Source organism: Hippopotamus amphibius, chromosome 7 (assembly GCF_030028045.1).
Source record: "Hippopotamus amphibius kiboko isolate mHipAmp2 chromosome 7, mHipAmp2.hap2, whole genome shotgun sequence".
In the NCBI taxonomy this organism is placed as follows: Eukaryota; Metazoa; Chordata; class Mammalia; order Artiodactyla; family Hippopotamidae; genus Hippopotamus; species Hippopotamus amphibius.
Window position 1 is genome coordinate 5,555,376 of NC_080192.1, and position 12,515 is coordinate 5,567,890.

The 12,515-nt window shown below is 42.5% G+C and overlaps 1 protein-coding gene across 1 annotated transcript in view; it reads left to right on the plus strand.

The window, feature by feature from the left end:
• EFCAB6 (EF-hand calcium binding domain 6) overlaps positions 1-12,515 on the plus strand; it is a 253,258-nt gene that overhangs the window by 10,466 nt on the left and 230,277 nt on the right. Inside the window, exon 2 of the mRNA XM_057743330.1 lies at positions 5,769-5,914. Coding sequence (XP_057599313.1) covers positions 5,769-5,914 — 146 coding nt within the window. The remainder of the gene's footprint in view (positions 1-5,768; positions 5,915-12,515) is intronic.

Sequence of the window (12,515 nt, forward strand, 5' to 3'; positions counted from 1 at the left end):
TTTGATGATGGCCGTTCTGACTGGTGTGAGGTGATACCTCATTGTGGCTTTGATTTGCATTTCTCTAATGATTAGTGATGTTGAGCATCTTTTCATGTGTTTGTTGGCCATCTGCATGTCTTCTTTGGAGAAATGTCTATTTAGGTCTTCCGCCCATTTGTGGATTGGGTTATTTGCTTTTTTGGTATTAAGCTGCATGAGCTGCTTGTATTTTTTGGAGATTAATCCTTTGTCCGTTGCTTCATTGGAAAGTATTTTCTCCCATTCTGAGGGTTGCCTTTTAGTCTTGTTTATGGTTTCTTTCGCTGTGCAAAAGCTTTTAAGTTTCATGAGGTCCCATTTGTTTATTCTTGATTTTATTTCCATGATTCTAGGAAGTGGGTCCAAAAGGATCTTGCTTTGATGGATGTCATAGAGTGTTCTGCCTATGTTTTCCTCTAGGAGTTTGATAGTGTCTGGCCTTACATGTAGGTCTTTAATCCATTTGGAGTTTATTTTTGTGTATGGTGTTAGGAAGTGTTCTAATTTCATTCTTTTACATGTTGCTGTCCAATTTTCCCAGCACCACTTATTGAAGAGGCTTTTGTCCATTGTATATTCGTGCCTCCTTTGTCAAAGATAAGCTGCCCATATGTGCTTGGGTTTACCTCTGGGTTCTCTATTCTGTTCCGTTGATCTTCCTTTCTATTTTTGTGCCAGGACCATACTGTCTTGATCACTGTGGCCTTGTAGTATAGTTTGAAGTCAGGAAGCCTAATTCCATCAACTCCATCTTTCCTTCTCAAGATTGCTTTGGCTATTCAGCGTCTTTTGTGTTCCATACAAATCGTAAGATTTCTTGTTCTAGTTCTGTGAAAAATGCCATTGGTAATTTGATAGGGATTGGGCTGAATCTGTAAATTGTTTTGGGTAGTATAGTCATTTTCACAAAGTTGATTCTTCCAATCCAAGAACATGGTATGTCTCTCCATCTGTTTGTATCATCTTTGATTTCTTTCATGAGTGTCTTATAGTTTTCTGCATACAGGCCTTTTGCCTCGTTAGGCAGGTTTATTCCTAGGTATTTTATTCTTTTTGTTGCAATGGTGAATGGGAGAGTTTCCTTAATTTCTCTTTCTGCTCTTTCGTTGTTAGTGTATATGAAATGCAAGAGATTTCTGCGCATTAATTTTGTATCCTGCTACTTTACTAAATTCATCAATTAGTGCTAGCAGTTTTCTGGTAGAGTCTTTAGGGTTTTCTATGTATAATATCATGTCATCTGCAAAGAGTGACAATTTTACTTCTTCTTTTCCAATTTGGATTCCTTTTGTTTCATTTTCTTCTCTGATTGCTATGGCTAACACTTCCAAAACTATGTTGAATAATAATGGTGAGAGTGGACACCCTTGTCTTGTTCCTGTTCTTAGAGGGAATTCTTTCAGTTTTTCACCATTTAGAACAACGTTGGCTTTTGGTTTCTCATATATGGCTTTTATTATGTTGAGGTAATTTCCTTCTATGCCCATTTCCTGGAGAGTTTTTATCATAAATGGATGTTGAAATTTGTCAAAAGATTTTTCTGCATCTGTTGAGATTATCATATGGTTTTTATCCTTCAATTTGTTGATATGATGCATCACGTTGATTGATTTGCGTATATTGAAGAATCCTTGCATCCCAGGGATAAGCCCCACTTGATCATGGTGTATGATTTTTTTAATGTGCTGTTGGAGTCTGTTAGCTAGTATTTTGTTGAGGATTTTTGCATCTATATTTATTGGTGATATTGGTCTGTAATTTTCTTTTTTTGTGACATCTTTGCCTGGTTTTGGTATCAGGGTGATGGTGGCCTCATAGAATGAGTTTGGGAGTGTTCCACCTTCTGCGATATTTTGGAAGAGTTTGAGAAGGATAGGTGTTAGCTCTTCTTGAAATGTTTGATAGAATTTGCCTGTGAAGCCATCTGGCCCTGGGCTTTTGTTTGTTGGGAGATTTTTAATCACAATCTCAATTTCTTTACTTGTGATTGGTCTGTTCATATTTTCTATTTCTTCCTGGTTCAGTCTTGGAAGATTGTACTTTTCTAAGAATTTATCCATTTCTTCCAGGTTATCCAATTTATTGGCATATAGTTGCTTGTAGTAGTCTCTCATGATCTTTGTATTTCTGCGGTGTCAGCTGTTACTTCTTTTTCATTTCTAATTCTGTTGATTTGCATCTTCTCCCTTTTTTTCTTCATGAGTCTGGCTAATGGTTTATCAATTTTGTTTATCTTCTCAAAGAACCAGTTTTTAGTTTCATTGATCTTTGCTGTTGTTTCCTTCATTTCTTTTTCATTTATTTCTGATCTGATCTTTATGATTTCTTTCCTTCTGCTCACTTTGAGTTTTTTTTGTTCTTCTTTCTCTAATTGTTTTAGGTGTGAGAATAGGTTGTTTATTCGATATTTTTCTTGTTTCTTGAGGTAGGACTGTATTGCTATAAACTTCCCTCTTAGAACTGCTTTTGCTGCATCTCATAGGTTTTGGGTTGTTGTGTTTTCATTGTCATTTGTTTCTAGATTTTTTTAATTTCTTCTTTGATTTCTTTAGTGATTTCTTGGTTTTTAATAGCATATTGTTTAGCCTCCATGTAGTTGTATTTTTTACAGTTTTTTCCCTGTAATTGATATCTAGTCTCATGGCATTGTGGTCATAGAATATGCCTGATATGATTTCAATTTTCTTGAATTTATGGAGGCTTGATTTGTGACCCAAGATGTGATGTATCCTGGAAAATGTTCCATGTGCACTTGAGAAGAAAGTGTATTCTGTAGTTTTTGGATAGAATGTCCTATAAATATCAGTTAAGTCGAGATGGTCTAATATGTAATTTTGTCTAATTCTTTTTAGTGTTGCTGGATTCAGTATGTTTGTGCTTTGCTGAAGATTTTTTCTTTATTCATAAGGCATATTAGCCTTTCGTTTTCTCTTCTGGTGTCTTTGTCTGGTTTCGATATCAAGATAATCCTGGCCTCACAGACTGTGTTGGGAAGTGTTCTCTCCAATTTTTTGGAAGCATTTTTGAAGAATTGGTTTTAATTATTCTTCTTTAAATACTTGGTGGAATTCACCAATGAACCCATCTGGTCCTAGGTTTTTTTGCAAGAAGTTTTTTGACTGCTAATTTAGTCTCTTAGGTCTATTCGGATTTTCTGTTTCTTTTTTAGTCAGTTTCAGTAGTTTGCATTTTTCTAAGAATTTTCCATTTCATGTAGGTTATCTAATTTGTTGACATACAATTACTTGTTTGTGGTATTCCCTTATAATCTTTTTTTTTTTTTTGTAAATTCAGTAGTGATGTTCTCTCTTTCATTCTTGATTTTAGTAATTTGAGTGTTTCTCAATTTTTCCTGGTTAATCTAGCTAAAAATTTGTCAGTTTGCTGATCTTTTAAAGAACTAATTTTTAATTTCATTGGCTTTCTCTGTTGTTTTCGTAAACTTGATTTTATTTATTTCTGCTATAATCTTTATTTCCTTCATTCTCCTCACTCTGGGGTTATCTTCCTCTTATTTTCTAGTTTATTAAGGAAGAAGTTTAAGTTATTAATTTGACATTTTTCTTTTTGATATAGACATTTACAGACATAATTTTTTACTCTAAGCATTGCTTTAGCTGCATCCCATAAGCTCTGGTATGTTTTGCCTTCATTTCTTTACTTAAGAGTATGTTGTTCAATTTCCACATATTTGTGAATTACCTAATTTTTTTGTTACTTATTTCTGATTTCATTCCTGTGTGGTTGGAGAACATACTTTGATGTTTTCAATCCTTTTAAATTTATTGAGACTTGTGTTATGCCTAACATATGGTCTATCCTGGAGAATGTTCCATGTCTACTTGAGAAGAATGTGTATTCTGCTGTTGTTGGGTGAAGAGTTCTATAGATGTCTGTTAGGTGTGGTTGATTTAAAGTGTGTTCAAAGTATTCCGTTTCCTTGTTAATCTCTGGGTAATTGTTGGGTCCATACTGAAGTGTGTATTGACGTCTCCAGCTATTACTGTTGAAGTGTCTATTTCTCCTTTCAGTTTACCAGTTCTTCCTCTCTTTATGTAGGTCTGAGTTTCTGACCCATATGATTTTTTCTTCTTTCTGAACACTTTAATAATTCTTACAAGCAGGTCTGCTGGTGACATTTCTTCAATTTTTGTTTGAATGATCAAGTCTTTACTTGTCTTTAAATCTGAAGGATATTTTGCTGGATACAGAATTCTAGGTTGGTGGGTTTTTTCCCTTTTGACACTTTCAGTATTTCATTCCACTCTCTTCTTGCTTGCATGGTTTCTGAAGATAAGTATGTGTGGGCCATACTTTCTTTTGGTTGCATGTCTCATAAAAATTTTTGTTGAAAACTAGACATTTTAAGAATGTGGCAGTTCTCAAAATCATATCCTCCCTCCTTTCCACGTTTTGTTTGTTTGGTGACTTTTCTAAACTAACTTTGTAAGGTCTGTATTGTTTGTCATGTATGGCCCCTGAAGTCCCTGACTGGTTAGCTTATTGGGCAGCATGTGATGGGACAGAGCTTTCCTTAAATGCCTGGACACAATGTCAGTCTTCTAGTCTTTGCCGAGGGGCTCTTGTTGTGTGTTGGAGCATTCTGTCAACACTCAGCCAAGCAGTTTACAGCTCTACCTCAGCTTCCACCTCCTGCTTGTGCAGAGCCTCAAGATCAGCCAGAGCAGAGAGCTTAGGGCCTTCTCAGGTGCTTTCTAGGCAAGCACATAGCCTTGAACATGCTTACAGCCTTCTAGATTCCCAGGAATATGTGGGAGCTTCTCAAAGACCCTGTGGACGTCTCACTCCCCAGCTTGTCCAGCTAAGCTTTTTGGGTAGTCTCTTATTTGCTCCTTCTGTTATCCACCCCTTCAGGCAGCTAAAATTTTAAACAGTTGCCCCTGAATTGTTTTTCAGCAAATGCCTTTTGACAGTAGCTTGTTCTCACTGTGCAAGCTCTGAATCAGTTCACGTAGACAGCCTGGTGAGAGGGGTCTTTCAGGGAACCATCAGGTAAGTCATGTAATGAAAATTTTCTGATGACGGGGCTTTGAAAGAGCTTCGACCCTGTCCTTTCCCTTCCAGTGACTGACAGGCTGCTGGGTTTTCACTGTGATTGTAGGAGGTTGGTTTCAAGGCTGCTGCAGGTGTGGGGTGAGGGGAGATGGGAATGGAGGAAGTCAAAATGCCGCAAGACTTGGTGTCCATTCTGAGATTCTGGCATCTCTCATGAGTGACCATGCCCTAGATTGCTGCAAACCTTTGGTTAATTTCCAGGGTTCTGAAACAGCTGATTCTGACAGTTTTTGCCAGTGTTCTCATTCCTTTTTTGGAGAGGGTTTTCAGAGGTCCCCATTTTTGGTGCTATTTTCCCCAGCTGTGGCTCCGCCTGTGTGTTGGATGTGCAGTGATGCACTTGAAGGAACTCAGAGAACCTACTGCCCACCCCCGCCCCCGCTCCCCCAAGAAATGAGTCACTGGTAGCTGAGGTGCAGGTGGGTTTTCCTATCCAAATGTGTCTTTGTTTTCCCATTTTTGAAGATTATTGATATGCTATAAAAGCAAGTTCTGAAATCGCAATTTTGTGTTCGCTTTAAGAATAGTCTTTGAAACATTGGCCAGAAGGTCACGACTAGAGCATTTTCACAGTCTCCGGCTGCCCTTTCAGAAAAGGAATAGATAGGAGGTTGGTCACATTTGTAGGATGTGCTTGAAGATAATGTAACCTATTTTCTTTTGTATCACAGGCATTTAACGTGCAAAATGGCAGTTGTACCAGATTGGCATACTTTGTATCCTCACACACGAAAATTCGCACGTTTAAGACCCCATTCTTCACCATGCAGAGTGTATTCAAGGAATGGTTTCCAAAATATGTTCAGACCTTCTTCATGTGAGTATTCCTGAGCAGATTATACTGACAGTAGATATCATGATGTGTGTTTCGTACGTACTAGACTCTGCACAGAGGCCTCACACAGCATTTAATCCTCACAATAAAGCTGTGAAATAGATTCTGTTATCGTCCCTATTTTCTTTACAGGGAATCTGAGACATAGGCTTATCAAGCCACTTGCCCAAAAGGTAGTTTTTAGGTGGCAGGGTTGGGATTTGAACCCGGACGGTGTGATTCAGGATCCATGGAGTTGACTCCTATGTTATCTAGTATACTGCCTCCCTCAGGTTTTTTCTCAATTAACAGACTGTATTTTTTGAGTAGCTTTTTTTTTGGAGGGGGGCGGGGGTGGACGCTGTGTGGCTTGCGGGATCTGAGTTCTCCGACCAGGGACTGAACCTGGGCCATGGCAGTGAGAGCGGCGAGTCCTAACCACTGGACTGCCAGGGAATTCCCTGAGTAGTTTTAGGTTTACAGAAAACTGAGCTGAAGTACAGAGAATTCCCACACACCTCTTCACTCCCCGTCCCCAGTTTCCCTTGTTACCGGCATTTGCATCAGTGTGATACATTCATTACTGTTGCTGAGCCATTACTGATACGTTATTAGAGTTCACACTCTTTGTGCTGTGCATTCTCTGCGTTTTGATAAATGTTTAATGACATGTGTCCACTGTTACTGCTTTATACAGAGCAGTTTCACTGCCCTGAAAATCCTCAGTGCTCTGACTGTTCATCCCTCCCTCCCCCCAGTTGCAGGCAACCACTGGTCTTCTTACTGTCTCCGTCGTTTTGCCTTTTTCGGAATGTCGTTTAGTTGGAATCATACAGTCTGTAGCCTTTTCAGATTGGCTTCTTTCACTTAGCAATTTCCACTTAAGGCTCCTTCATGTCTTTTCATGATGTGATGGTTCATTTCTTTTTTTCTTGGAATAATATTCTCTTGTTTGGATGTACAACAGTTTATTCACTACTGAAGGACGTCTTGGTTGCTCTCATGCCTTGGCAGTTATGAATAAAGCTGCTGTAAACATTTGCATGCAGCTTTTTGTGTGGACATAAAATTGTAACTTATTTGGATCGCTCAGTTTTAAAGCAATAAAATTTGATGTTATAATTTCCCCAAAATATATGTCTTTTCATTTGTTCATTCCTCCCTCCCTTCCTTCACAAACATCTTCTGAGTCCTAATATGTGACAAGAATTGTCATAGGGACTGAGGATAAAGGGACAGGTCCAGTAGACGGTCTGCCCTGGAGGAGCCCACAGTCTCGAGAAAGGGAGGAGGAATTCCAGCAGAGCAAGACCAATGCTGGGCCGGAAGCACATACAAAGTGCTGTGAATGCACCGCCTGAGGAAACAGAAGGACCCAGAGGGATGTAGTGGATGGATGGACCAGAGGAAAGGCATTCTAGTGAGAAGTCACACTCACCACCTGTGCTCACCTGCTCAGTGAGAGGCCACCGGCATCTACCAGAGAGACTATTTCAGACGGCCGTGTGTCTGCCCAAATCTCAAGAAAGAGGGGGGATGGATGTTGGGGGATAACTGTCAATTTCCAGCACAAACGTTTATCATCAGTAATAAATCTGTTCCAGCCCAGTACTCCACACCTGGAGTATACTTTGGATGTGTCACAGTTTGACTCGCTTTCTGACAGTACCAAGAAGAGGGGAGTGGGATTACTGGATTAGCTCCTGAGCACCACCAGGTCGCCTTGAGGAAGCTCGTACCTGCACATCCCTGCAAATAATATTTGGAAGTACTTGTTTCTGAATATCCTAACACAGGATATTATCTTTTAACTCTTGTCCATTTGATGTGTAAAAACACTATTCTGTTGTGATTTTAATCTGTATTTCTCTAATGATGAGGTTAACTTAGATTGTCAGGTTTATCAGGCTTATGTCTTTCTTTTGTGAGCTGCGTGTTCACTTCCTTTGCCCATTTACCCACGAGGGTTGGTCTTTTTAGTTATTTGTATGAGCTCTCTGTACTAAAAACGTTAATACTTTGTCTGCCTTGTGTGCCATCAGTATCTTTTCATTTGTCATTTGCCTTTTATTTTTATTGATTTTTAAAAAATGTACTGAATTATTCTTTATTCTTTTCTAAATAAAAATTATATATTTATAAAATAAATATATTTAAATAAAAATTATACACATACATATATAATGTCTCCTAGCAGCCCATTCTTCTCCAGAGTTGACCACCATTAAGCATTTGGCTGGCCTCCCTCTCATGCACGTCTTACGTGCACACACACGTGTAGACATGTACTTACATGACTCATGTTGAAGAAGCACAACTCCTGGGTGAATACCTGTGAGCCACAGGTATTTGCTGCCCTGTTTCCTTTTAAGGTGTGTTTTGCTTTATGTTTATGTTTCAACTTGAATAATTTCTGTTGAGCCGACTTTATATTCACTAGTCCTTTCTTCTACCGTGTACACAGTCTGCTGTTAAGCAAATTAAATGAGCTCTTCACTTCGATATTGTATTTTTAGTTTCTAGCTTTTTCATGTGCTTTAAAAAGACAGCTTCCACTTCTCGGTTGAAATCCCCACACGTGCAGCATGTTGTCAGCGTCCCTTAATCTCTTCCACACATTTGTCAGCCTTGCTTTAAATACCTGGTTGTTTCTACATCTGTTCTCTCTGTGGCTCTGCTGATGATTGTGTTTGCTCTTGATCAGGCAACCTTTTCTTATTTCACTTGTCTTGCAATTTTAGAAAGATTTAACACCAGACATTTGTGTAAAAAAAAAAAAAGAGTAGAGACAGAAGTAAATCATAATTACCCCCAGAAAAAGGAATGCCCCTTCTGCTCAGGCTTCTGGTGAGGCGGCCTGGCTCAGTTTAATTTCTCGATGGAGCTGGGTCTGGATTTGGTTGCAGTTTTGGTTAGATTCCGGGGGCCCCTTGTTTCAGACGCGTCCCTTCGACAGGCCTTGCAGTCTGAGTGCTGCGTAGACTCCAGCCATCACTACTTCACAGTCCAGCTGCCAGTTTCGCGTCCTGGCGGGAGCTCTCTGCTTTCCAGCCCTCCTGCCACTTTTGGAGGGTTTCTGGGGAGCTCTCTTTGTCCTCCAGCTCAGCTCCTAGATGTGTGCCCTCAGGAGGGCTCCCTCCGTCCTGCCGCCCTACCTCCAGTGTGCCGTGGGCTGCTGAGGTGTGCTTGGTGGGGGCCCCGTATGCTGCAGAGGGGTTCGCCTCTGGTCTGTACTCAGCCATGGTGAGCAGCTGCCTAACACTTAGGGACACTGAGTACCTCGGGCACATCACACAGCTCTCCTGCCTCGCTGCCACCTTTGGGGTGCTGCCTGTGCCACGTGTGAAGGCCCAGGAGGATGGGAGCAGACTCGCTGGGTGACCGAGGCTCTCGGGATGCAAAGGCATGGGATCGGTCCACATGGCTACTAAGCAATTGGTTGTTTTCTCTATACCCCTGTCTGGAATGAATCTGCTTCTCTTCCCAAGGCTCTGCAAGGATGGAAGGAGTCATGGGTGTTTTCTGAGGAGTGGCTGGTCCTTTCTGGAGTGTAGATTCTTTGCATTCTCTGTTCTTTGACAGGTTTCAAACCTCCCCCCCCCCCCCACTTTTTTTTAGCTTATCATACTTGTTCTCATTGCTGGGGGCAGAATGACAGTCTGCTGTGACTTTCTATATCCTAAACGGATGTAGGAAATTTTGTCAAATTCCCCTCCAGAAAGATCATGTCAATTTGTACTCCTGCCAGCAAATTATTTAAGTTTGGCTACATTTTAAACCTCAGAAAATGCATTTGGCTTGTGAAATAAAAAGTTTTCTTTCAAGTAAATTCAGATAATTTCAAATCAATATTTCTGATCTTTTAAAATTAGAATTATTGATAGTCAAGATGGGCTTCTTGGAAAGCAACTGAAAATACACATGAAACGTCTGAAAAAAGGTTTCAAGATGGAGACATAAAGACATAAAGGGGTCCCTCTGTGATGCTGGGTGCAGGAGGAGGAATTCCAGGCTAGGTGGGCAGAGGGAGAAATACTCCTCACCAGCTGACGTGGAGCCCTGCGCCTCCACCATGTGACTGAGCTGCTGCTGAGGTTCAAAGCTACAGTCAGAAACACAGAGGGAAGCAGGGAGCTGCCCCTGCATGCTGAGTGTCCTTGGAGTTCTTGTGGGAGATTGAAGTCCCTTCTTCTCCCCCAGGCTCTGTGCCCAGTCCTCTCTGCCTGTCCCTCCTCTCCCAGGTGAGCATCTGGCTCCATGTCCTGAAACACAACTGGTAACAAACAGCAGCTCCATTGTGACCCTTGTCCTAAGCTACAGGTCACATAGGCTGTTGCCTCCCTGACCTTTCTGCTCAGACCTCATCTACCAGGCATCTCAAGCATGAACTGATCAAACATCTCTCGACGCCTGGCATTCTCCATCCCGGCAAAAGGCATCATCCTTTATCTAGTTCCTCAAGTGCAAGGAATTATCCTTGATTTCATGTTCTCTTCATCCCCCTGCCCCCACTGGCTCACCAAGCCAATCTATCAGCGAGACCTTGTCAGCTCTGTTTCTAGGTTGTGTCTCTAATATGTCTATTCCCCGCCCCCCACCTGTCACATCCGGGGCTACCACCTCGTTCCAGCCACCATCATGTGACTCTTCTTGGATGCTTGGAATTGCTTCCTCCCTGGACTTCTCATTTCCTGCCCCTTTGTGATCTACTCTCCACATAGCAGCCAGAGTGATTTTTAAAAAACAACATGTATTAATAAGATCACTGGCTGCACAGCCTGGATGGGAGGGGAGTGTGGGGGAGGATGGGTACATGTATATGTAGGGCTGAGTCCCTTTGCTGTGCACCTGAAGCTATCACAACATGGTTAATCGGCTACACTCCAAAATAAAATAAAAAGTTTAAAAATAAATCACTCGCTGCTTGAACTCTCTGGAGCTTCCTGTTGCCCTTGGAGAAAACCCCAGTCCTTGTGCAGGCACCCGAGGTGTCACCCCCTGATCTCAGCTATCACCGCCACCCGTCCTGCTCGATACTCACCAGTGTCAATGCTAGCCTCTTGCATTCCTGGACTCACCAGGCTCTTCCTCAGCAGCTCTTTCTCTGAGGCTGCTCTCCCTGTGGCGGCCACTCTCACTGCAGCTCATCGGCTGCCCGGCTCATTCTGTCCTTCTGGTTTCAGCTCATCAAACTACCCTGAGAGGACTCCCTGACTGCTCCACCCAAGGCAGCTCCCTGTGCCCTCCACCTCGGTGGTCTGTCCTGCTGCCTTCGCGGCACTTGGCACTATCTCCCGTTACCCCATCATTTATCTGTTTCCTGTCTTTCTTGTCCCCTCCAGAGTCTAAGCTTTCCAAGAGCAGAGCTTCCTGTCATTCACAGCAGTACCTTCAGTGCCTAGGGCAGCAGCTGAAATGTGGCAGGTGCTCAGAAATATTTTTCAAATGAATGAATTCCACATCCTTCAAAGTCAGTGTTTGGAAAGGCTCTCTTCCCTTCCTGCTTGCCTGCATGCCTCCCTAAGGCTCCCATACGGCCGGTTCCCATGCCCGCACCTCCAGCGCCACCCTCTCTGACCTCTAGATTTATGTATTCAGTTTTCAAATGGACATCCCCACTTAGATACCCCAACCTGAGCCTTCCCGCAACCTTTTCTCTTCTGCTCCAGGTGTCCATTGCTATCAACAAACTCCCCCAGACGTGGAGGCTGGAAATCGCAACAACCCATGTATTTGCTCACAGATCTGCAGTTGAAGCAGGCAGGTTCCAGGGACAGCTTGTCTCTGCTCCATGCAGTTCAGCGGGGGAGGTACCAAGGCTGGGGGTGACTTGACATCTGCGGTTGGAATCATCCGGAGGCTGGCTCCCTCAAGTGGCCAGCAGTTAGTGTTGGCTCTTGGCTGGAAGCTCAGTTGGGGCTGTTGGCCAGACGCCTGCATGTGACCTCTCTGTGTGGCTCCTTGACTTCCTCACATCACGGTGACTGGTGTGAGCATCTTAAGAGGACCAGACAGAAGCTGTAGTACTAGAAATCACATAGTGTCAATTCTGTTCTAGTCACGGACTCATCCAGATTTAAGGGGAAGGAATGTACACCCCACTTCTTGCTGGGAGGAGAGTTAACACGCTAAGAGAAACATGTGGTGGGGATCTTGTTGTGGCCATCGCAGACAATGCCATCAGCCACGTCGTCCATATTCACTTTCTCACCGCTCACCCAGCCACCCACGCCGGACACAGGAACTTCATCCTTTTCTCCTGCCTTACCCAGCACGTCAAATCAGAAGGCTCTGTAGACTCTACTGCCTCTATTTTAACATCTTTTATTCATCACTGCTTTTTACTCGCTGACCATCACCTGAGTGTAGACCTCCCTTAAGACCTGTCTGAGCTGGCTGTAATTACCCAGCAAGTTTTATACCATCACTCTCCTCCCCTCTGTGTTTCTCTCCCGTGTGATGCTGGAGTGAAGTTTAAGAATGAAAATTGGGTTGTGTTCTCCTCTCGATGACAATCCCGCTGTAGCATCCCATAACCAGCGCACAAAGCCAGAGGACAGGACCCCCGTGCCTTGGCTCCTGCTGGCTTTCCCAGTCTCCTCTC